The 26,504-nt window shown below is 36.3% G+C and overlaps 2 protein-coding genes across 4 annotated transcripts in view; one reads left to right on the top strand and one right to left on the bottom strand.

Moving 5' to 3' along the window:
• Window positions 1-26,504, bottom strand: part of KLRG1 (killer cell lectin like receptor G1) — a gene marked incomplete at its 5' end in the record, with an annotated part of 430,961 nt that overhangs the window by 313,598 nt on the left and 90,859 nt on the right. The window lies entirely within an intron of this gene.
• LOC309868430 (alpha-2-macroglobulin-like) overlaps window positions 1-26,504 on the top strand; it is a 126,992-nt gene that overhangs the window by 86,315 nt on the left and 14,173 nt on the right. The window contains exons 3-23 of the mRNA XM_082738276.1: window positions 1,896-2,079; window positions 2,901-3,060; window positions 3,230-3,282; window positions 5,637-5,657; window positions 5,914-6,082; window positions 6,684-6,768; window positions 8,122-8,242; window positions 8,986-9,100; window positions 9,249-9,358; window positions 11,305-11,466; window positions 13,307-13,534; window positions 13,798-13,861; window positions 15,048-15,190; window positions 15,803-15,952; window positions 18,366-18,533; window positions 19,008-19,116; window positions 20,509-20,629; window positions 21,250-21,478; window positions 22,218-22,332; window positions 22,724-22,845; window positions 23,199-23,250. Of these exons, the coding sequence (XP_082594402.1) occupies window positions 1,896-2,079; window positions 2,901-3,060; window positions 3,230-3,282; window positions 5,637-5,657; window positions 5,914-6,082; window positions 6,684-6,768; window positions 8,122-8,242; window positions 8,986-9,100; window positions 9,249-9,358; window positions 11,305-11,466; window positions 13,307-13,534; window positions 13,798-13,861; window positions 15,048-15,190; window positions 15,803-15,952; window positions 18,366-18,533; window positions 19,008-19,116; window positions 20,509-20,629; window positions 21,250-21,478; window positions 22,218-22,332; window positions 22,724-22,845; window positions 23,199-23,250 (2,681 nt within the window). The remainder of the gene's footprint in view (window positions 1-1,895; window positions 2,080-2,900; window positions 3,061-3,229; window positions 3,283-5,636; window positions 5,658-5,913; window positions 6,083-6,683; window positions 6,769-8,121; window positions 8,243-8,985; window positions 9,101-9,248; window positions 9,359-11,304; window positions 11,467-13,306; window positions 13,535-13,797; window positions 13,862-15,047; window positions 15,191-15,802; window positions 15,953-18,365; window positions 18,534-19,007; window positions 19,117-20,508; window positions 20,630-21,249; window positions 21,479-22,217; window positions 22,333-22,723; window positions 22,846-23,198; window positions 23,251-26,504) is intronic.

Below are 26,504 nucleotides of genomic sequence, written 5' to 3'. Positions count from 1 at the left end.
ATGTAAACAATTTTTGTGGCACTCATGTCCATACAAAGTAAAAATAGCAACAGAATTAATGCTAAGCCTCCTTTAATTCCCACAATTAAGGCATATCCATCCATGGATACAGAAAAAAAGCTCATTGTTCTTATTAAAGATGTGTCTCAAAAATATTTTTATTTTATATCTAATATGTATGAATATTATAATACACTTATTTTGTTTTGATCAGTTATATACTAGTAAGACTTGAAAATAACTCAATCCAGAAGAAAACGTTTGTTTCATGATCACATAAAGAATTAAATTTAAATTAAGCATCCATAAATGTACATATATACATGTGTATATATGTTCATATACACACATATACTCATATATATGTAATATGTGTTTATGTATACATATATATGTATATGTGTATATACATATATACACGTGTATATACACGTGTGTATATATACACATATATGTGTGTGTATATATGTATATATACACACATATACTCATATATATGTAATGTTATTTATGGATGTATAAATGTATAATGTTATTTATGGATGTGTATATGTATACATACATATATACATGTGTATATATGTATACACACATATACTCATATATATGTAATGTTATTTATGGATGCTTAATTTAAATTTAATTCTTTATGTGATCATGAAACAAACATTTTCTTCTGGATTGAATTATTTTCAAGTCTTACGTATATGTATATATACACATGTATATATACACACATGTATATATACACACATACATAGTTAATAAAGAAACTAGTTAATAAAGAAGCAAGAGTTATCCATAAATATATTTTGAAGCTTAAAAATCTTAGGTTAAACTTCTCTGTAGTAAGTGGCATGGTAATTCAAGTTTAAGGAGGGAAATAAAAGGAAAGATGTTAAATTTCTGATCATTACAAAAAGAACCTTTTGGTGTACTTTTTAAGTAGGTCATACTGGGTATCTTATCATTGATATTTAAGAATCCATCGAAAACTTAAAGAAGACTAAGTTTTAACTTAAAATTTCATTAAAAATAATATATTTTGTTATTATTTGTATAAAAATGTACATGTTTGCTTGAAAATATGTAAGAAATGCATGGCGTCTAAAAATTATTTTAGGAATCCTGTAAGCAAAAATGTTTGAAAACTACATAGTCAGAATGATATATGAGGGAATTGGCAAAGTTTCTGTTCTGCTCATGAGTTACCAAGACCCAAAATTCCATTACTAGAAGGCCGTTTTGGGGTGGAACCATTGTCTAGCCATGAGTTGAATGGCAAATATTTAAAATGCAAACAGCCAGGGTTCGGTAACATGAAGATTTCATTAGTTACTTACAACTGAGACTTTAAACTAGGTTTTTAGTTTGGGACTAAAAAACTAAGTTTTTTCTTTGGCACTCAGATTCCATATCTGTAAAGTGGAAGCAAGTATTTGCATTATCATTTTCACAGGGTTGTTGAATATATATACCCAATGATAATAGTGTTTATTGATTGGTTTTTGTAGTGTCTCTCCTGAGACTTTGCTTACTTTTTTACAGCAATCCTCATGTAAAATAGATGTATAACATGAATAAACATAATTAGCATATTTTTATTTGAATTCAGATGCTCCCATATTGTGTTCCTTAAAGTGAAGTATCCTAGCAAATTTTAATCTATTTAAAGCTCACTTCCAGCCAAATGTTCACTGCCATGGCACTGGTGATGGAACAGGGAATAATTCTCAGCATGCCATTCAACAGCAGAGACCGATGTCATGTTCATCAATATGTCCTCTCTTGGTATCAAACTAATGTTAGTAACAATCATTTTGATAGAAAATAGTGCTGGTCACAGCAATACCTGTCCTCCTGCACTTTCCGCTAACTGGACTCCCCCACTGCAGGCAGTACATGGTCCTGGTCCCCTCCCTGCTCCACTCTGAAACTCCTGAGAAGGGCTGCCTCCTTCTGAGCTACCTGAATGAGACAGTGACTGTGAGTGCTTCCTTGGAGTCTGTCAGGGAGAACAAGAGCCTCTTCACTGACCTGGTGGTAGAGAAGGACTTATTCCACTGTGTCTCCTTCACTGTGAGTATGCCTGTTTGACTTCATATACTTGATTCTACTGGTTACGATAATAGGCATCAAAAATTCAGTCAAGATAAAGCTTGGAGAGCCTGGCAAAGACTTCAGAAAGAAATCTAAGTGGGGCAAAAAAATGTGTGTAGAAATTAAGAAACCATGCATGAATTTCCAATGGGAGATAAATACTTAGGAACATATTAAAAATCAACTTGATGATCAAAGAAAATTTCTATTAGCCAGGAGGAAAAAGCAGTAAACACTAGACAAAAGGAAAATGTGACTTCTTAACATTTAAATGGAAAAAATATTAATAAGGCAAGCCGGATTAATCCATGACATAAGCCTCCAGTGGGGGTCTGGCAGACACACATCAGCCCATATTGAACAGGGAAAATTGTAGAAATTACCATAAGCAAATATCCACTATCTCTTCAGATTGCCCATATGTAAAATGCTTACAACCTATAGTCAATAAAATATAGTAACTTCATTTCCCATAGCCTTAAATATGCTTCTACCATGCCCTTTTAACACACAACATCAACTTGGTAAAGTTCATCATACAATTGAATCAAGATGATCTATAAGGAGACATAAGTCTCAATTATGACCTCTTTTTTCCTGTATTTTCTTCCACCTTCTGTTCTGTCTCCTCCCCATTGTAAAATAACAGAAGTAATTCCTGTCGATGCCAACTTCCCCTGATGAAAATGAGGGGGTGCAGTGAGGTAAAGGGGCCAGATCTCCAGGGAGGAGAGGAACAAGGAGTGGAGGAGGAAACTTGCAAGACTGAATGGGTTCTTATGGTCTGTCCTATATTTCAGGTCCCAAGATCTCCATTCAATCAAGAGGTCATGTTCCTCACTATCCAAGTGAAAGGACCAACCCAAGAATTCAAAAGGCGGACCACAGTGGTGGTTAAAAACCGAGACTATCTGGTCTTTGTCCAGACAGACAAGCCCATCTACAAACCAGGGCAGACAGGTATGAAAAGGCCGTATAGTCAGAACAACTCCCAAAAGGAAAGACATTCCTCCCCCACATCTTCCCCAGGGCTCTGTAGCCCTGGTTCTTTAATAGTTGTTTTTCTTTTAATCAGACGCTAAGCCTGATTTAAGGTTTCTGGGACTCATGGAAAATATTTCTGTTTCAGTGAAGTTTCGTGTTGTTGCGTTGGATGAAAATTTTCACCCCTTGAATGAGTTGGTGAGTCTCCAAATACCTATCATTATTATCTGCGTAAACAATCTGGATGCCTGTTTTTGGTGCTGGGGCAGACAGGGAGAGAAAGAATCTGGTATCACTAGCAGTGATTTCTGGCATTACAATAGTGCATGATCCTTGTTTAAACCAGAATCTCAGGTCAAGGAAGTATCTAGTTCTTTCCAGCTTGGTACTGGTACTTAGTTGTCACACAATCAAACTTACTCTTTATAAAGTTCTCCACTAGGCAAATTAGAAAGATATATTAAATAATAGACATGCCTACACCATGAAATAAGTTAAATTCAAATAACTTCTCAAAGATTTAAAATTTTTCTAAACATGCCTACCAGAACCTCTTCTGTCAAGGAAGAGTATAATCAGTGTTTGTTCTTTGAGACTAACACCTGATACTTATAAGAAACAACTGTTTCAATTTTAATGCAGACATCAAAGCAGAAAGTCTTAATTTTTTTCTCCCAAATGTACTGCTTCACTACATCTTCTTATCTCAGAGGCAATTCTTTTTTTCTAACTCCTAAAACAAAAGTTTATCTTGGGGCACCTGGATGGCTCAGTTGGTTAAGCAACCCAGTCTTGATTTTGGCTCAGGTCACCATCTCAGGGTCCTGGGATCAAGCCCAGTGTGGGGCTCTGTGTTCGGTGAGGAGGTGGCTTGAGGATTCTCGCTCTATCCCTCTGCCCCTCCTCCCACTCCCACTCTTGCTCTCTCTAAAATAAATAAATAAATCTTAAAAAAATTATTGCATGATCCCTATTTCCCCTCTTTCTTTCATACCTACATCCACTTTATCAGAAAATCATTCTAGCTTGAAATATATCCAGACTATTTCTATTTCTAACAACCTGAATTGCCACAATCTCATCCTGGCCAATATCACCTCTAAATAAGGCTGTTGCAGTAACTTAAAGCTGATCTTCTAGTTTCTACTTCCATTCCTCTATCTAAAATAAGCAACTCGGGGTGCCTGGGTGGCTCAGTGGGTTAAAGCCTCTGCCTTCAGCTCAGGTCATGATCCCAGGGTTCTGGGATCAAGCCCCGCATCAGGCTCTCAGCTCTGCAGGGAGCCTGCTTCCTCCTCTCTCTCTGCCTTGCCTCTCTGCCTACTTGTGATCTCTGTCAAATAAATAAATAAAATCTTTAAAAAAAAAAAAAAAAGAACAGCTTTAAAAAAAATTTTTTTTAAATAAATAAATAAATAATAAAATAAAATAAGCACCTCATCCATCACTCTGGCAGCCTTACCCTGCTCCATTTTGCTTCTCAACATTTCACTACCTAATATAAATCAGGTGTGTCCATATGTGTGTCTATGTGTGTGTGTGTGTATGTATATACACACATATATATGTTTATCATACATTTTTTATCTTTGAGATATAGGCTCCCTATTGCTCATTGATATATATGTCAAATAAATACTGAATATCAAATAAATACCAATATGAAATTAGATGATATAGTAATATATAAATATATAATATTTTATATATACTTAATCTTATATATACTTAATATATAATATATTAAGTACATATAAAATATATATCTCTCAGATATATGTATCTGTGTGTATATATATATATATGTGTGTGTGTGTGTATGTGTGTGTTTCTTATATATCCATCCTTATTAGAATATAAGCTCTTTTGTGCATTGCTATACAATGCACATGGTAAGCACTTAATAAATATTAATTTTTTAAAAATGACTAACTACTGATAGTAAAGGAGCTATTCTCCCTCTTTATTCTTAGAACTAAGAATTCCATGACCATCTCAATATTTGGGACTGAGTACAGTTCTCATAGTTCCATTAGTTTATTTCTTAATCCATAAAATTTCATAAGAAAGGAGTGTTCCTCACTAGGATCCTATAAGTATTCAAGTAATGTTAGTAAATCCCATTCTAAATGAGTGGCTATGTACATGGATATTTGTTGCTCATAGGTCTAATAAGTTCTTAACATTATTTATTAATTGCTTAAAGTAGAGTAATTAAATGTTTTGTAATTTTTTTTTAATTTAATGTTATTTTTTCAGTGTTCCAAGATTCATTGTTTATGCACCACACCCAGTGCTCCATGCAATACGTGCCCTTATTAATACCCACCACCAGGCTCACGCAACCTCCCAAAGCCCTCAGTTTGCTTCTCAGAGTCCACAATCTCTCATGGTTCATCTCCCCCTAAGCTTTGTAAAATTTAACCCAGATTTTTTTTTTCTGTTTTACCACAGATAGAGTTATTCTACATAAAGCTGTCTTGTTTATAAATCAGAATTTGAGAATATTTGAGAATAATTCTGTATTCCTTTGTTTCTCTTCTGTCTTTCAGATTTCACAAGTATACATTCAGGTAAGCAAATAAACAGAATTAAATAAATTTAGAGAAAATGTTTATATTTGAGAGGTTCTGACAATGTACCAGAAACCTGTCATTAAGGGAGAAACCTTTGAGCTCACACAGCACTAGATGGTTCTAACATCTGTTCTCCCCACCCCTCACCACCACCCCATTGGTTCTCTTTGTGGATAACATAGGAGTTTCCATAGATTGTTTTTATTGTGTCTAATGTTCTAAGCTTTGTAAATTACAATTACTGTATCCATAGGACCCGAAAGAAAATCGCATCGCACGATGGCAGAAACTCCTGTTAGAGAATGGTCTCAAGCAATTGAGCTTTCCCCTCTCACCAGAGCCCTTTCAGGGCTCATATAAGGTGGTGGTACAGAAGGAATCAGGTGGAGTGACAACACACGACTTCACTGTGGAGGAATTTGGTATGGATTATGAAAAGTCGTGGAGCATTTTCTTCATATCTAAACTTCTAGGGCCTAGAATTGGCATTTTAATTTAGAGTCCTTCTCTTTTCTATGTAGCGAGGTTAAGCTTTGAGTAGAATCAGTTATATCTAACTCCAATGAGACGATCAGTGATCTGTGCATAGAACTTCATATAGCTTGGTTATTTTTTGTAATAACTTTTAATCTCAAAAAATATGTAAAACATCCTTGTTTTAGACAAGTCTTCCATAATTCATTAAGGTTACAGTCCTTCAATCAGAATATCCATTTTAGGGGCACCTGGGTGGCTCAGTCAGTTAAGCGCCTGCCTTGGGCTCAGGTCATGATCCCAGGGATCCCTGCCCAGCGGGGGGTCTGCTTATCCCTCTCCCTCTTCCCCTACCCCTGCTTGTGCTCTCTTTCAAATAATTAAATAAAATCTTAAAAAAATATATATCCATTGATAGTAAGGTAGTCATATTGGAGAGTATAGCTACCTTTTCAGAAACCTAAAATATTATTAGGGAATTTTACTGAAAATACTAAGTCACCAAAAGATGAAAAACAATCACTAACTTCCTTTATCTCCAATAAACAGTGCTTCCCAAGTTTGAAGTGCAAATAACAACGCCAAGGATAATCACTATCTTGGAAGAAGACGTGAATGTGTCAGTGTGTGGCCTGTGAGTTTATATATTTTTTAATCTTTTGAGAGAATTATATAAAGGAGACTCACCATTTGGGATATTTTGACTCATTTTTTTAGGAGCAGTAAGAGTACAAATACTTTTAGTGCATGAGATCATCCCATCTCTGGAATGTTCCTCACCTGTTGTTGTTTTTTTTTCCTTATTTTTTCTTTCATGGCCTTACCAGTATTATTGTAACTATCATGGGGCAAACAACTGTTCTTAGAGAAGCTATCTACAGTAGTTGATTCTAAAAGTGACAAAGCTACACACACACACATATACACACACAAATGGGATAGTGTTGAAGGGTATAGTGGCTTTCCCTTCCCTAGGCTGTAGAGGAAATTCTATCATCAACAGATGATTTACCTGACCTTGCATGCATAGTGGAAAAACAGCTTAGATTCAGAATTTGCAGAGATAGGCATATTACCAAAATCTCAGCTGAGTCACTGGTCAACTGAAGGCATGTCACCTACCTCTCAGCACTGCCAATTTTACAGATGAGACTGGACATGATCTCTTAGCTTGGTCCTTTCCAACCTTGCAAATTCATGTTTCTAAAATCTCATGCCCATCTCTAGTAGCCCAGAGGTAGCACTAGCAGAAAACACTAGCAGAAAGCAGCACTAGCACTGAAGAAACCTGCTCTGCCTAAAGACCACACATGTAATGCACCCACGGTTCAGCTGGGTCCCTGCACCACCTCAGAGTAATTGCCACCAAGTTCCTGATCCTATATAACAGGTGAGCTAATACTCTTGCAAATAAAGATATGTAGGGAAGGAAACAAATACCCTTGAAAGCACATCAACTATCAATGACATACATGTATGTATATATGTCACAACCCCATTTTTATAAAAAGTAGAGAAGTTAAACTCCATATATAGAGAGAGAGCTACACATTGGACGAGGATAATGGAAGGAAACACCATCATAGTCATAGTTTGTATTCCTAGGTAGAATTGAGGTCCTCTTCTCTCTCTCATTTTCATTTTGTTGATACTGTTTTTTTTTCTTTTAAGAACAGGTGTAGCTTTGGTAATAAATAAATATATATGTATATATACATATATATTTTTTAAGATGAAATTAAAAATAAAAAATTAAGGGAAAAAAGACATGATCAAAGACTGTAGTCAATTTCAGCATTGGCACTGGAGATTTTTTTTAAAAGAGTCATAACTTAGTACTTGCTCTCAAGACTGTGAGAGCCCTGCAGAGATTAGAGAGAAGTACAGAGGATAAAAACATACTATTGCTAAGAGGGGAATGGAAATAAGTAGAAAATGGAGATGTTCAATGTCTGATTTGATTCATTTGGCAATGTTCTTATGACAGATACACATATGGGAAGCCCGTCCCGGGACATATGACTATGAGAGTGTGCAGAAAGTATAGTAACCCTTCTAACTGCTATAGTGGAGAGTCACAGGCTGTCTGTGAGAAATTCAGTCACCAGGTAGGTGAAAAACTGTTCTTTCCAGGGACTAACAATGGAGACATTGTTAATTAGCAATGAATTACAACATGGTACTAACTCAGGAAGAGAGCAATCTGTAAGGAATTCTATGTTAGGTACAATGATTTTTAAGTATCAGCGATTTAGCACAATAGGAATTATTTATTTCTTGTAATTTTCCACTGGGGGTGTTCCTGGCTCACCAAGCTCCCAGAATAATGAAAGTTGAGCAATCTCTAATACTTGGCATCCAGAGCTGCCTTGGGCATCTACTTTTATGAAGGAAGAAGAAAAAGCATTACACCTGTTAATCACTTTGGCTTGGAAGGGTGTATGTTTTTCCTTCTTTCCATGAGCAAGAACTTGTCACATGGTCCCTCCTAGAGATCAGGGAGACAGGAAACACAGTCTCCAGATGCGCAGCCCCTTTCCAGCAACAGTTGCATACTATGGAAGGGGAGCTAGACTTGTGAAAACTTAGTTCCCTGCTACAGTAGGATTACCCACAAATTTTTAAGACATTTTCTATTGCATTAACTCTAGGGACTATCAGATACTAAGAAATATATCCATTATAAACCAGATACTATTATGAAATGCAATCATAATTAATCTCTAGAGAATATGTGTTGTGTTCTTGTCATAAAAAATCCCTAGGTTATATTGTCCCCCCAAAAATCCCACCAGATTAATCAACATCTGATCTGTCCAGTGTTATGTTTTTGTATTTTATCCCTGCCTAGCTAAACAGCCAGGGTTGCGTCTCTCAGCAAGTAAAAACCAGGATCTTCCAGATGAAGAGACAAGGGTATGAAATGAAACTTCAAGTGGAGGCCAAGATCCAAGAAGAAGGAACAGGTTTGCATACCACATGGTTATGGGAGAAAAAAAATGAACATGGATTTATTTCCTTTGCTGAACTATGAACTGAAATGAAAGTAGTGTAAGAAGTTCAGAGAGATCATCCTTCCAGGAAAACTTATTTTTTTCTTTTTCTTTTTTCCAGAGGTAGAATTAACTGGAAAAAGATACACTGAAATAACAAGAACCATAACCAAACTCTCATTTACAAAAGTGGACCCATACTTTAGACAAGGGATCCCCTTCTTTGGGCAGGTGAAGTATTTCCTAAGTCACAAATCAAATTTTGTACTATCACTTAATAAGCATATTATGTTCTGCTAAAACCAGACCTGGTTTATTATCTATTGATTAACCTAACCAAAAGTGTAAAACCATATAAAAATAAATCTGTTCCTCTGTAAATTAGTGTATGAAATCTACAAAATTATTCTAAAGCATCATCAAAATTTTTTTCACCTTTAGAACAGCATTGTGTGATATCACTCAGTCTTTCCTTGGTTTACCAGTAGTCTCAGATTTTTATATTTTCTCACAAGAATCTCAGAAGTTATGGTGGCCTTTTAAATTATCGTGCTATCACTAACTTTGTATGGGAAATGAGTGGGTAGGTGGCTTTTTCATTTTGAAGTATAAAAGATTCTACTTTACCTGGTGTTTCTTTCATGGGTATTATATTTACATTATTTTCTCTATAACGTAGGAATATATTTTAAAAAACAGTGCACAAAGGGGTAAAATATTTCTATTTAAGGCTTCCAGACTTTAAAAATATAAATTTTCTCATGTATCTACATAATATCTTGTATTGTTATTTTTTGTATTATAAGCAGATTTGCAGGTGAATCTTTCTGACTCCAGAAGTCTGAAATGGCAGCTGTATGTCCATCAATGTATAAATATAGTGTGTCATATTCTTAATGGAAATGTTATGAGGTTGTAGTGTGGAGACCAAAGCAGAGAGGGACAAAACCCCACTAAAAAGGGGTGGAGTACATTTTATAATGTTTTGATTATGTTATGACAGCAAAAGATTTGAGAAATTTTAGTCACTTCCTAAAATAAACAGTCCATTTATTTTTAATTTCTGAGAGGTATATTGTACTTTTTTGATATGTCATTCCTGCTAAATAATTACCCCATTAGTCATAAGACTCTTTCATCAAAAGAGAATCAGAATTTTGTACCTGTCCTTGAATTTGTAAGTGCAGCCAATATTTCACTGGCAAACTGAGAGTTTATTAATCAATTATAAATATGGATCCAAGTCTCCCAATTGTGCTTCCTTCTACTGAAAGTATCTTCTACTGAAAAAGAATCATCATCTTTGCAATCTGAATCAAATTATTCATCTACTGAGTTCAATATTAGCAGTAATTTGACTTTAGGCCCTTATGTAATACTGTATGATTCTATTCAACTTTGCATTTTTCACATGGGAAGTCCTTCATAATACCTGCCTACCTTCCAAAAGTTTGAAAGTCTAGATTGAGAAGCAGATGTATAAAAAAAAACAAATAGAAAAGTATACAAGGTAATGTATTAATAATTGCTATCTTGTGCACTTATATTTTAGAACACTAATCCATAGAAAGTTAAGGGTTGGTCATATGGAGCTCAATTAAATTTGGCTAAGGAGTTAAAATTTTCATTACTATCTGACACTTGTGCTCTGTAACTCTCCAAGAGTTCTATATAATACATGGCATTTCCAAAATATCCACAGGATTCTTTTTTCAGGTCACCCCTATCATCATCTCCATGATTCTCAGTCTTTTCACACTGCTTTATTTTGTTTTATTTGGGGGAGAGTGGGGCAGGGGAGAGGAAGAGAGAGAATCATAAGCAGGCTCCACACCCAGTACAGAATCCAATGTGAAGCTCAATCCCACAACCCTGAGATCAACCTGAAGTGAAATCAAGAAGCAGATGCTTAACTGACTGAGCCACCCAGGCATCCCCACAATGCTTTATTTTTTTGTCTTCGGGCTGATTACTACTAAATAAATATATATCATCTATGCATTTATTTAAAATAGATCTCTTTTCTATGACGGCAGGAACTTTGCTTTGTTCACCACTGTAGCCTCAATGCCTGGAACCATGTCCAATATATAGGACATAATAAATATTTGTAATAAAATGAATGTTTGGTTACTGGGTATTAACCATATAACTAATCCACAAATTTTAATCTTCAGGTGCAACTAGTGGATTGGAAAGGTGTCCCCATGCCAAACGAACTTGTCTTCATCATAGCAAATGAAGCTAACTACAACTCCAATGCCACCACTGATGAGCATGGCCTGGTTCAGTTCTCTATCAACACCACCAACATTAAGAGTACCTCTCTCACTGTCAAGGTAAGTTTGAGGAGAAGTTACCAATGACATGAAGTAGCCTTGGAAACAAGGTTGCAGCCTAAAGGTAATGATACTTCCAAGTTGCATTTAGTCCTATGGAAACAGAAAAATAAATTAATAAATAAACAAACAAACAAGCATAACACCCTTCAGTTTTCAGGGTGCTAGGATTAAATGTGATGTTTAATTTCTTTTTTAACAGTTGATGTGTTATTTTGAAATAACAATAAATAAAAATTTACATATAAGAAATGATAATGCAAGCTCCCTTTACCTTGGCTATCATTGTAAAGTCCAGTTTAACATCACTAGCATTTGCTTTCAAGTATATATACTCTCAATTGTTGTTCCTACTTTATTTTTGTCCTGCTATTCTAGTTTTCTCCAGGTTTTTGTTATACCCATATAACTTACTTTGTATAGCATAGAGTTCTCTATTCATCAATAGAAATGTAGATATACAGTAACAGATATATGGATACACAATAGATATTACATAATAATGATAAATAAACAGAATAAATAATATATTTTATTGACTGCACTTTAAATAGATGGCATGAACGCCCATACTTTCTAATAATTAAAAACTGAGCTTTCATTCATTTATTCAATCAAGAAGTCTCTTGGAGGGGCACCTGGGTGGCTCAGTGGGTTAAAGCCTCTTCCTTCAGCTCGGGTCATGATCCCAGGGTCCTGGGATCGAGTCCCGCATCCGGCTCTCTGCTCAGCGTGGAACCTGCTTCCTCCTCGCTCTCTGCCTGCCTCTCTGCCTACTTGTGATCTCTCTCTGTCAAATAAATAAATAAAATCTTTAAAAAAAAAAAAGATGAAGTCTCTTAGATGTTTTCTAAGTGCTAGGCAATGTTCTCATCCTGAAAAATATTATTTTTAGGGACACCTGGGTGGCTCAGTGGGTTAGCCTCTGCCTTCGGCTCAGGTCATGATCTCGGGGTTCTGGGATCAAGCCTCACATCCAGCTCTCTGCTCAACAGGGAGCCTGCTTCCTCTTCCCCCTCTGCTTGCCTCTCTGCCTATTTGTGATCTCTCTCTCTCTCTCTCTGTCAAATAAATAAATTCAATCTTTTTTAAAAAAATTATTTTTAAACACTCCCTCTTTTTGATAATCATTTACCTGTTTCACTAGAATATATATTAAAATAGAAATAAAATGTTTTGCTGACACAAGGATTCACTCACACCACTTGGGAGGTGAGGATAAGAATAAGAAATAATGAGTAACTTCTACACGGAGAAAAGTTAAACTACAACTCAAATAGGGCCTATAAACCTTGAGAGTCCAGAGCCACAGAAATCTTTAAAAATAACCAGCCTAGGACAGCCCAGGAGAGAGCGACTTCAGCTAAGTCACCAACTCAACCCATGAACCAAAGCCATTGACAGAAAGTGTTCTCAGACACCTATGGCTGCAGTATCACATTTATTCATAGTACCTTTTGAAACCCATCATAAATAGGTTTCTGGAATGTAGTTCTTCAGTTTCTGGAGAGTATTTAATCTCCTCAGTACAGTTTTATAGTTCCAGCCTCTCTGTCTGCATAGGTAAAGTGGCCCCAAAAACGTCAAGCAAATTAAGCAGAGCAAAGATGTCTCCATGTATGCGCTTCAGAAATTTAAACACCAACCCAAGGAGCCTCTGCAGGGTAAATCTGCAGGGTTTATCTGCAATACAGATACACACTCTTTCACTTTTTACTGTGGAGCAAAGTCTTTCTAAGTACTAGTTAAGGGAGGACAGTGAACTAATGCAGTTTTGTGATAACACTGATTCTCTATGACATACGATCTGGAAAATAATATAATTTTTTAAATTCTTTAGGTCAGACACAAGATTCCTAGTCCCTGTTATACCTACCAGTGGCTGTCGGCAGAGTACAAAGAAGCTCATCACACTGCTAATCTTGTATTCTCCCCAAGCAAGAGTTTTGTTCGCTTAGAGCCCCTGCCTGGTGAACTGCCCTGCGGCCAAACTCAGACAGTTCGAGCACATTATATTCTGAATGGACAGGTCCTGCGGGAGCTGAAGGAACTCGTGTTCTATTATCTGGTAAGAAGGAAACCACTTCATTGACTCACCCATAGGCAAAAACCCTCTGTGAGGCAAGGAATTGAGGCAAGGAATTACAAAATTCTTTAAGCCATCACTACTTTGACTTAATATCCAAGTTCCTATTGCAAGTTCGACTTCTCTTAGGGCTAATTATTGCCAGCTGGAGCTCAATACAACAAACAGAACGCATGAAGGGCAGGATGTGGGGTACAAGATTTCTGTCAGGCAAATCAAATTTCTTTTCCTTTCCTTTTTTGCAGATCATGGCAAAGGGAGGCATTGTCCGAATTGGGATGCATGTGCTGCCTGTGGAACAGGGAGATAGTGAGTATTTCCACAGTTGTACATTTTTGTCCCACTCCAACATAGTTGGCCTTAAGTTGCAGAAATACCAGAAAAAGTTTCAAATAAACAGTGGTGATTTCCATCAAACTCTAATAAATGAGAAGTTGAGAGGAGAAAGAAAGAATGGGTGTTTGTTCGTTCATTTTGCCCTTTATGAAATTTTTCTTTTCTTTTCCTTCAGCTTCTTCTGTTCGGATTACTTAAAATGATGAGGTTGTTGTTTTAGAATCTATGCTTATTCCAGATTTTCAAACCGTAAATATTCATGGAGCTTCTTCTCAAAATGGTATTTTAGAACTGTTTCAGGAAACAGAGAGAAGGCAAAATCTTGGAATGCTTCCTATACACTAGGTCTTTTGCTGAGTCATTTATATCTTTGTATCATATTTCCTTTTTGAAGATAGTTCTGATTTATGGAAAGTTGAATTGGATACTTCCACTATGAATTGGACTCTTACCATGAACAAATATGGAACAATATAAACCTCTGAAGTTTTCTGCTCTTCTAAGGAAATTTGAAAGACCTCTTATAAGAAAACTATCAGTGAGCTACTTTCTTAACTATCAGTGAGCTACTCTTTTGATGCATCTTCATAGCAACAGAAAAGCACCATTGTAGACTTATTTATAGAACCTTAATAAAACTACTAGGCATCAAAAAACAACTATCAAAGGAGCACAGTATTCCCTGTAAGAAAAAATTGGAATATTTTGTTCATAGAAAGTTAAAGAAGATATAAGGATAAATACAATGTGCTAAACTCTTGGTGATTATATCATACAACTTCAGGTTCTATTCCCCTCCTCTGGTGTGATGTCTTGATCAAATAGTAGCCAAGTGGATGTCTCCATATCCTCAGATAGCATCAGAAATTTACAGAGATGGGCTAATGCTGAAAATTGGTGTGAAATCATTATATGATTTATAAGAGAGCACTTCAATAAAGTTTTTTCTAAAGCTAGAGTTCTTAGTGGTAGAGAATTCTTAGACATAAACATTTATTTATTACATCTACTTTTTCTTTTATCTGTTACACCAACTAATAGAAACGGTCACTCACCAGCCCAGGCTCCTAAAAATGGTTTTGTGCAACAGAAAAATTTCATTTCAGCCCTGGGGAGTTGTCTAAGCCATAATCACCTCCTCGTTCTCTCTGTGCTCCAGTGAACGGCCATTTTTCCGTGTCAGTCCCCGTGGAGATAGACATTGCTCCTGTCGCTCGATTGCTCCTCTTCACCATTTTACCTGATGGGGAAGTGGTCGGGGATTCTGCAAAATACACGGTTGAAAACTGTCTAGCCAACAAGGTGGGTTTCTTTATCATGAAATTTTCAACATTTAAAACCAAAAGTTGCTATTATTATCAATTACGTTCTGCATGTGAACACTGGGGCCAAAGGAATTAAATAAATTTTTCAGAGTTTCTAGGCAAGGTAATGGCAGAGTCACACTAAGAAGCCATGTCATTTGACTCTTGGTTCAAAATTCTCATGCATTGTTTCTTACTATATGATACAGTTCAGAATACCTTGTTCCTTTCTATGATGAAGTGTTGGAAAATATGTAAGCAAGTTTTTAAGGCTATTAAAGAGCCAAAAGAAAAATACAAGAGCATCTAGAACCATGTGCGTTCCACCCACACTTGATAAACACCTTACCATGTGCCAAAGGTAAAAAATGACGTCTCAAATTTAACAGTTTATAAGAATAATTAGATATCATTATAATGGCTCAACTGATTCTTGAGCATCAGAATGATGTGTAAGGGACAAAAAGCCCCAAGACTCACATGGTGCCAACCATCACCAAGTCAAAGAGAGTGAGCGTATATTGAATGTGAGGAACCCTCGGGAAATGCTTGTGAATGCACAGTTAAATCGGGACATTTGTTTTTTCGACTGTTCTCACCAATTCCATAGGTGGACCTGAGCTTCCGCCCAGCACAAAGTCTTCCGGCTTCACATGCCCACCTGCGAGTTTCAGCTTCTCCTCAATCGCTGTGCGCCCTCCGTGCGGTGGACCAAAGTGTGCTGCTCATGAAGCCCGAAGCAGAGCTGTCCGCAGCCTCGGTGAGTTCCCGGCAGTCTTGGGGGTCAGGAAAGGCCACACAAGGGGCTCAGAGCAAGGAGAAATGCCTACCTGGGTAAGATCGGATCTATTAAAATTTTATTTATCTAGGAGTTCATAGGTTTTATCTCCTTCATGGGCACCTTTTTGATAAGAAATATATTACATTTGAATACATAGATATTTATTTATTTACATAATTTTTATATATGCATACACAAACATGTATATGTATATGTTTTTGTATGTGTATACATATATTAATAAAATCATATACCATTCAAAGTTCCAGAAATCCTAGAGCTTAATCAAACTAGTAACAGTCATTTTCAAGTTAATTTGTTGAAATGTTTCAAAAAGCCTATCAAAAGTGGTGCACTGACTTCAACTAAAACTGATATGAAATATGAAATTTCTGTTTTTATTTCTTTTTTAAGATTTTATTATTTCTTTGACAGACAAGTAGGCAGAGACGCAAGGAGAGACAGAGAGAGGAGGAAGCAGGCTCCCCACAGAGCAGAGAGCCTGATGCAGGGCTTTATCCAAGGACCCTGGGATCGTGACCTGAGCTGAAGGCAGAGGCTTTAACCCACTGAGCCACCGAGGAGCCCCAAATTTCTGTTTTTATAAGAATTATATCAAACACTGTATGTCCCAAGATGAACACAATTTCTGAAGGAAGAAACACTGTCTCTGATGAAAAAAATTTGGAAAAATGAATTAATTTCATTTACCAATTGCATTGCTAAATGAAATCCTTTAAAATGTTGGGTGAATAGAAGATATAGCACAAGGGTGTGGCCAGAGTAGAACAATGAAAAACAACAACGCCAGCTAACAGTGTCCTGCTTACATCTTCACATTTTCTATATGACTTCAGTTGAAATAATCTCTTCCTTAAGGTACTTTTTTTCTCACTATCAAAATTTTACAAAGGGAAATTTATATTTTACTCTCTGAAAAAGAAAGTTATAAGAAAAGACATCTAGGGGCGCCTGGGTGGCTCAGTGGTTTGAGCCTCTGCCTCCAGCTCAGGTCATGATCTCAGGGTCATGGGATTGAGGCCCGCATCAGGCTCTCTGCTCAGTGAGAGCCTGCTTCCCTTCCTCTCTCTCTGCCTGCCTCTCTGCCCCTCTGTGATCTCTATCAAATAAATAAATAAAATCTTTTAAAAAAAAAGAAAAGAAAAGACATCTAACATTTTGGTCCTTCCAAATGGAATTTAATTGAAAATATTAGAATTCTTCTAAAGAAAGTATTAAGTACATTTCAATGGGAACAAGAGGATACATGGGAAAATAATGATGTTTTATGTTTATATAACATAATTTTATAGTTCTCGGCGGGGGTTCTAAATTATAACAATGTTGGCAGATAGATAAGGCAGAATGTCCTTCCTATTGGTTTGTTAATTAAAAAAGTAGAAACTTTTAGGTAGTTAATAGTAGACTTTGGTTAGAACACTAACTCACTAACCCAATCCTCCACAGCCTTGATAATATTTTACTAATGAAACACTTCGCTCCCAATAGCATAAGCCATCCATTCAACACATACTTATTTAGTGTCTTCTGTGTTCTAGGTGTGCCCAGTATTTGCTGAAGTGTTGGGGATCTAGTAGTGACCTACTCAAAAGACAAAAAGCCATGCTCTCATGGAACTTACGTTTCCACAGATGAGATAGATAGTAACACATAATACGCTTTGGAGAAAATAGCAGAGCAGGGAGGTGGGGAATAGTAAGACAGAGCTACCTCTGAGAGAGCATTTAATTCCATTACCCTACTTACTTGATCAAGCAGTTTTAAACTCGTCTGAATATAACACAGTGCACTATCAGCATTTTTACATCCATCTTCCTCTTCCCTTTCAAATGAATTTGAAAACATCGTTTCCAGTATTTTATGTACTGTGTGAAGATTTGGAGCATTTTGTTCCCATGAATAATACCTAAGAAAATACTATCCTGCCCTACATAGAGGACATACACTTATTCATGTGCCAGTTTAGAACATAAGTTCATTCACTTTGTTACACACTAGGTCAGTTGTGAACCACAAGGAGAGACAAAGCCATCATTTCGTTCTATCAACCTGAAGTTTTATACTATACTGTCTCAAATACAGCAGACATCAATTTATCTCAATAAAGTTTTATTCCATTCTAGTATGGAGTCTAGTGTTTGCCTCTGAACTGTGTAACAAATTATTGTGGTCTTTGAGTACTCAGATGGGAATGTTTAGGTTTTGTTTTTTTTTTCTCTTAAAACTCTTAAAAACAGCTTTGAAATCATATCTGTAAATAACTGAAGTGACAGTGGTGCTCAAAGACTGGTGGTGATTATTGTTTTCTCTTTGCATTTAAGAAGAATAAGCCACAAATAAGTTTGTCCTTTTGTCCTTTGCATTTGTACAGGTTTATAACCTGCTACCTGTGAAGGACCTCACCGGTTTCCCTGGGAGATTGCATCAGCAGGAGGAAGATGAGAGAGATTGTATCGATCACCAAAATGTCCATATCAATGGGGTCCTGTATTCCCCTGTGTCAAATACAAATGAAAAAGATATGTATAGCTTCCTACAGGTAAATTCCTTATACAATAGATGATCCGTTCTGAAGATTTACAAAATATTATATGTGAAAAAATTACTTATTGTAATGCCTTCATGTTATAATTGAAGGTAATGGGACACAGAGAGGTCAAGTGACTTCTCCAAGGTCACTAATAGGTGCAGATCTGCTAATAGCAACAGAGCCAGGGCTAAAATTTTTTGGACTAGTAATCAAGTGTTTTTTTAATTTTTTTAATTCAGTTTTCCTAAAATTCATTGCCTAGTGCTATTTATAAAAGATCATATATATAAAATATTACTGTTAAAAGAATTTTAACAACAGAATAAAATTACCTCCATATGTATACCAATATCCCTTCTAAAGATATGAACATTGAAAGTTTAGCATTAAGTTAATTGAATTATTTGTGAAATGCAATGAAATATATGCCTGTATATATTTTAGAATACTTAGGTGCTGATTAAGTGATAATCTCCTTTATAGGATATGGGCTTAAAAGTGTTCACCAACACAAAGATTCACAAACCCAAAGTATGTTCACAGCCTGAAAACATAGAAGTATACTCAAGTCAAAGACTATTGGCTTCTCCAGGTAAAAAAAACTAATAAAAGTTAATACATTGAGTCAAATAAAAGAATATTTTAAAAGATAAAATGTGATAAAATTAACAAAAAAGTCCTTGTGATTCAGATACATTAAGGTTCTCGCTCAAGATCACAGAGCAATACAAACTCCAAATTTTTGACTGTGTCAAGCCCCCACATGCTGGAGAGAATATGAGGCAGACTAAGATGTTTTCTGAGAGGTACAGTAACATCGTGTGTCGACTATACTTCCATTTTTAAGAAGAGAGAGAGAGAAGGGCAGATAAGCAAAATAAAAGAAAGGGTTAATTCTGACTGAGCAATCAAGAAAGTCATTCATAAAAGAATGACTCCCTCTAGTAAATGGAGATGTGGGAATGGGCGAGGTTGAGAAGGAAAGATAATTTGCAGAGAATAAGTATAAACTTATCTGTTGTGAAACAAAAATATTCACAAGTTGGGACTACATTCTCACCAGTTAGATAAGGAAGCCCTTTAACTTACCAGAATTAGCAGCCAGTATTCATGTTGAAGTCACATTCATTTGTCAATGAAATGGATTACTTTACTGGTGAATCAGATGATAATCAACCATTTATTTCTAGACTGATATCGTCAAATCATGGTGGAATATAGGTTGAGTACATCTAGAGAATGTGTCAAAAATCAAGGAAAGCGTTTGGTGAAAATTAACTGGTTATATGGAATTTAAGTAAATATTATTATATATTTTTATTATTTATAAATAAAAGTCTACCATCCTTTACAGTAGAATTTATAGTAAACTTATATATGTAAAAGGTGTATATATATATATATGGGGGGGTGGGGGGGTGATATACAAATTTTTTCAGAGAACTGATTGTTGAATATTTACCAGTACACCATTAACAGAAGGTAAATAGATGAGAAAATCTGACTGACTTTCTGGCACATGTGGAAATAAAGAATTTTTTTAATCCTTGATCCCTCACTCCTATAAACTTTCTCAGAGCCATTGTCTTCATGTTTGGGTATGATGTTTCTTTGATCCCACAGAGGAACACACCAAATGGGAACTAGTCCTCCTCCCAACACACTTCCTATCACTTGCCTCTTGAAACAGAGCACAATGACCACATAGGACTCTTTTTCTGCTCCATAGACCATCCTAAGCTCCTTCTGCCTCTAGGGCTCTGCCCTCTGCTTGCAATTCTTTTCTTCCAGCTCACTTAGAACTGACCTAAGACTTCAGGATTCAGCAAAAATACCACCTCCTCAAAGAAGCTTTCCCTTATCACCCAAGCGTCCTCTCCTGGTTCTTGTCTGTTCCATCACCCTATTTATTTCTTCTGTAGCATGTATTATAATCTCTTTATCTGTGTATTTATTATTTCTGTCTCCCCCCCACCCACCATAGCCGTATCTGGATTGCAAAGAGAAAATGAATTTACAGTGATGGCCCTTGTTTCCGAGGCTCCCCCAGAGATTGTGCGAAAGTACTTCCCTGAGACGTGGATCTGGGACTTGGTGGTGTTAGAGTAAGTAACTTTCTTTATATATAAAAGGCAATGATATAGACTTCTCACAATTTCCCATTTTTAGCCAATTTTTCAATATCCAAATATCTCTTAGACACATTGCATCAGAGCTAAGAAATTTTGCACACAGTTAATTCTAAGACTTCCAGAAAATAGGAATAAGGAGTAAATATGATCAGGCCCTGCAAAGATTAACACCTATAAGAGATTCTCCAGTGGCCAACAATCATGAGTTAAAAACAGAATCAGTCAGGCCAACTACACACCGTAGTAGTAGAACTAAAACTTTAAAAACCCTGCCCTCATTAGAACAGTATTTTAAAGAGTAAAATTTAAGAGCAATCTCAAAATACATATTTGCTTCATAACAATAGTGTCTATACTAGAAAATGCTATAATTCTGTGTCTATAGGAAATTCTGATAAAGACTAGAATTGAAAACAGAATTGGAAGTAAAGGACTTCTTACATTTTCCCACTTTGAGTCTTGATGATACTCTCCTTTATTGACATTTCTACTGGGTGCATGTCATGACAATAGAATTATTTATAGGGATTCTCTTGCTAGAAAGGACTTCTTGAACTGCTCACGTTCTGTTCTTCACATTGCCATCCTCCCAGCTCATCAGGAGTGGCCGAAGTGGGAGTAACAGTCCCTGATACCATCACGGACTGGAAGGCAGGGGCCTTCTGCCTGTCCAATGACACTGGACTTGGTCTCTCTCTTCCTGCCTCCTTCCGAGCCTTCCAGCCCTTCTTTGTGGAGCTCACAATGCCCTACTCTGTGATCCGCGGAGAGGCCTTCACACTCAAGGCCACTGTCTTCAACTACCTTCCCAAATGCATGCTGGTAAAGACCTCTCTTTTCTAAATTGAACACAAGGTATGGCAGTGAAGTAAATTAAAAATCCTATTCTTTGAAATACTGACAAACTCCTATGTATAAGGGGCTCTTACCCGAGGAGGAATACTCTCAGAGATACTCAGATGTGATAGAAGCTATGGTTGCTGAGATTTCCATATATTTGCAACTTCAAACAAGCCTCGGACCCTTGCCCCAACCCCATAAGATTAGGAAGTTTGCACGCTATGAAGATTCCTGACACAGTGAACAAAAATCAGTAGGCTTCATTCTCATGTCCTAGATCCAAGTTTTTGACTTGTACATTCCATATATTTAACTTTTATATATCATCATAAAGCATTAATTAGATTAAACCTTACTTTGAAAGTTACTTTTGAGCATCTTACCTCTGCTGAACCCATAACAGTTTATAAATCTTGAACACTCTGCTGGGAGAGCTGAGAGAATGTTCAAGATCCCAGGCCAAAGAAGTAGAAGTTCCACAGGCAGGGGCGTTCTACTTTTCCTGACCTCTTGTGTCACCCCACAAAAGAGCAGATTATTTGTATTAAAATACAAAGATTTCAATGTCAGATCCACTGTTAGGTAGTCAGTTTATATTTAGATCAGTTTCAATATTAGACAACTTAATATCTAAGCAGTCCCCCAATATGCTTTGTTTCAAACTGTTCTACCCTTGGTTCCCTTCTCTTTCTAATCTGTCTCTTTGTCTCTGTGGTTTCAGATTAGTGTGCACCTAGACCTGAATTCTGCATTCCTAGTCCAGGAGAAGGAACAGGACTCTCACTGCATCTGTAGCCGGCAAACCGTGTCCTGGGCAATAAGGCCAAAGGTGTTAGGTGAGTAATAGTTTCCTAGAGACAATTCTCTACTCAAGAATTGTATATATCAGTTGGATCCTTACATCTAGTGCTACTTCCCTCAGGCAAAGACCATGCCCCCCCCATACACACACCCCATCCCTGCTGCCACTGCCTTGTAGATACTTTTTCCTTTGTCTTTTATTCTAGGATGTCTAGAAGACTATCCCCTCCCTTCGCTTGCCTCCATCTATCTCTGCCTTGGATTCTCAGGGTCACTAGCCTCTAGATTCTGCTTCCATTCCTGCTCCTGTGTTTTCATAAAACAACAAAAAAAAAAGGTTATAAAGATTGAACACTCATAAATCTTGAGGTTTGGAGGCATGGCAAAAGAAGGAGGTGGTGCTCATCAGTATTGCCCCTTTTTTAGGAAATGTGAATTTCACCGTGAGTGCAGAGGCACTGGCATCTCAAGAGCTATGTGGGAATGATGTGGCGATGATCCCTGAATATGGAAAGAAGGACACCATTATTAAGTCCCTGCTGGTTGAAGTAAGTAAGCCTACCCATTCGATAGGTCACCATGAGCCAATAAAAACAATGGTGCGTTGAAGTTTCCAAGTTTTAGGTAAGAAGGGCTAAATAATACATAAGCACAGAATATTTCACAATAGTCTCTCCTCTCTCTATCTCTCAGTCTCTTTCTTTCTCTCTTGATACATAATTTTTCCTCATTTTCTACTCTATCAACCTATCTCCTTCATATTGCTTATACTTATCGATTCTTTATGTGATACATTTGGAAGTCAGCTCCAATTCTTCTCTTCATGATCAGGAAATTGGTGGTTCCACTATCAACAAAATTGTCAATTTTTGCTTCTACCTTTCTTTCTTTCCACCTACAGCCTGAAGGACTAGAGAAGGAAGCAACATTTAATTCCCTGTTATGCCCATCAGGTAAGAGTCATTCATCATAATTAGAATAGCATTGACTAAAATTTCTATAATATTTAAAGTTCAGAGAATCCTCTATCTTATTCCTACACCTCCTTATGAGCTAAGACCCAAAGAACCATTGACCCATTTGATAAATGAGGGAACAAGTTCTTACAGAAGCCACATGCTTTCCAAATTTTTATCTGTTATAGTGCCTGTACAAACACCCAATTGCCCTTCCATGTATGACGTGGTTACATAGAAAGTGAGTAGAATCAAATGAATATTGCCAAAAGGAATGTTTCCTTGAATATTTAGTTACATACCATATGGGTAGCCAAATTCAAGCCACCTCAACATTGAGTTTTGCCTAGGCAAGAGCATTTGATAATGGGACCATGCTGTGTCCTAAAGAAAGAATTGTCTTAGCCTATACCATTATTGTCATATCAATATTTGTTTGATGCCAATCTTGTACCTAATGTTCTATCAGTCATTTGAGAAGATACTAAAGAAACTCACAGCAGAAGATATATTTATTTTGGTGGAGAGTGTTCTAGTCTAAACAAAAACACAGAATGTTAATACACTAAGAAAGTTATCAGCACAATATGTTCTCACCTCAAACAATGTCAAATCAATATCATATTTTTTTTTGCCTTTCTCTTTGGTTTATATAATATTCAGTTTATATAATATTTATATATATAGATATATATATTTCTCTTCTGTTTGTATAATGAACAGTTCTGTTTATTATACTTATTATACTCTCAAGACTGCAAATATATAAAATGTATTCTAAAAACATAATTGCCTGGTTGTTTAGCCTTATTTCTACATTTAAGTAAATTTGCCACCAAATCCTTTTATCTTGGTATGACTTCCATCACTGAGCTCTTCATTTTTATTTATTTCTTGTGTTTCTAGGGCTAATCATCAAGTAGTTTTATTAAAATTAACTTAATTGCCCATGTAATATAAAAATACATTCTCCTTTACAAGATAAAACAAAACTTCAGGAGCGCCTGGGTGGCTCAGTGGGTTAAGACTCTGCCTTCGGCTCAGGTCATGATCTCAGCGTCCTGGGATCGAACCCCACATCGGGCTCTCTGCTCAGCAGTGAGCCTACTTCCCCCTCTCTCTGCCTGCCTCTCTGCCTACTTGTGATCTCTCTCTCTCTCTGTCAAATAAATAAATAAAATCTTTCAAAAAAAAACTTCATATTAAAGGGAAATTTTGTCAATACTTTAATGATCATCCATGTATGTTTAGAAATAATATGCACATGAATTTGTTTATATATATGTGATTTTTTTAATGGTATATGTTTTATTCTATAACTAACATTTTATAACTTTTTACTGAGCAACCTGTTTTAGAAATCTAGCCATGTTAAATTATAGAACTAGGTAATCTTTTTTAGTCCCTTTTAATTCCGTACTATCAATATATCATGGTTCTGATTGTTTTTTAGCTATTGCTCAATTTTTTTTAACTATTTGCCAGAATGAATGAATGAATGCCTCCTTATAAACACATGAAAATATATTTAAGGTAGATACCAAAATGTGAAATTCTTAAGAGGGAACATATATATTCTTAAATTTTAATAGAACTTAAAAACCTTTCCTTTATTACTGAAATGTGTTACCATTCCCACCAGTTTATATTGTCCTGCACAATCATCATCATCTTTAACCATCAGAGTTTTCAATTTTCCTGAAAAATAGTGTTGTTTCGATCTTAATTTCTATACTCACAAGTGAATATGAGCTTATTTTTACATATTCATGAATGACTTCATATCCTTTGACCATTCAGGTTCTAGTGGTTTGTCTTTTTTTCTGCTTCATCTGTATTACATTGATTCTTTATTGAATAAGTTGCAAATTTTTTTCGCTTGGCAATTTGTCTTTTACCTTTGTTTATGGCATCTGTTTTCTTATTTTTTTTGAATGAATGAATTTAATTTAACATAAAAATAATACATACATAAGTATGTATTACATTTCTATCTCTTATTACATTTTTATGTGATAAGAACACTTAATGTGAGATCTATCTTATTAACAAGTTTTTTTTAATAAATATTTTTCTTTATTTATTTGACAGACAGAGATCACAAGTAGCCAGAGAAGCAGGCAGAGAGAGAGAGGGAAGTGGGCTCCCTGCCCAATGTAGGGCTCGATCCCAGGACCCTGAGATCACAACCTGAGCCAAAGGCAGAGGCTTAACCCACTGAGCCACCCAGGTGCCCCTTATTAACAAGTTTTTAAGTGTACAGGATATTGTTAATAGTAGGCACTGTTCTAGAATGTATGTTGGTACAACCACTCTGGAAAACAAGATGGAAGCTCCTCAAAAAATTAAAAATGAGCTACCCTATGACCCAGCAATTGCACTACTGGGTATTTACCCCAAAGATATAAATGATATGATCCAAAGGGGCATATGCCCCCCAATGTTTAGAGCAGCAATGTCCACAATAGCCAAACTATGGAATGAGCCCAGATGTCCATCGACAGATAAATGGATAAAAAAAAGACGTGGTGTATATATATGTATAATGGAATATTACTCGGCCATTAAAAAAATTAAATCCTACCATTTGCGACAATGTGGATGGAACTAAAAGGTAGTATGCTAAGCAAAATAAATCAGTCAGAGAAAAGCAATTATCATGTGATCTCACTGATATGTAGAATTTAAGAAACAAAAGAGAGGATGATAGAGGAAGGGAGGGAAAAATAAAATAAGACAAAATGGGATAGGGAGACAAACCATAAGAGACTCTTAACTAGAGGAAACAGGGGTGCCTGGGTGGTTAAGTGAGTTAAGCGTCTACCTTCAGCTCAAGTCATGGTCCCAGGTCCTGAAATCTACCCCCCCCTCGCAGTCCCTGCTCAGTGGGGAGTCTGCTTCTCTCTCTCCCTTTGCCCCCTCCCCTGCTTGTGCTGTCTTAAAATCTTGAAGAAAAAAAAACTGCAGGAAACCAACTTAGGGTTCTTGGAAGGGAGGGGGATGGGAGGATGGGAGAACTGGGTGATGGGAATTAAGCAGGGCACGTGGTGGAATGAGTACTGGGTGTTATATAAGACTGATGAAACTGAACTCTGCTTCTGAAACTAATAATGCACTATATGCTAATCAATTAAATTTAAATTAAATAGTAGGCACTGTTCTCTACAACATAATCCTCTTGCATAACTGAAATTTTGTACCTTTTTTTTTTGAAATTTTGTACCCTTTGACAAAAGTTTCAATATTAATTT

This window comes from Mustela nivalis (genome assembly GCF_964662115.1).
Source record: "Mustela nivalis genome assembly, chromosome: 7".
NCBI classification, from domain to species: domain Eukaryota; kingdom Metazoa; phylum Chordata; class Mammalia; order Carnivora; family Mustelidae; genus Mustela; species Mustela nivalis.
Note: the sequence above shows the minus strand (reverse complement) of the source record. Positions and strands in the feature narration are given on the sequence as shown.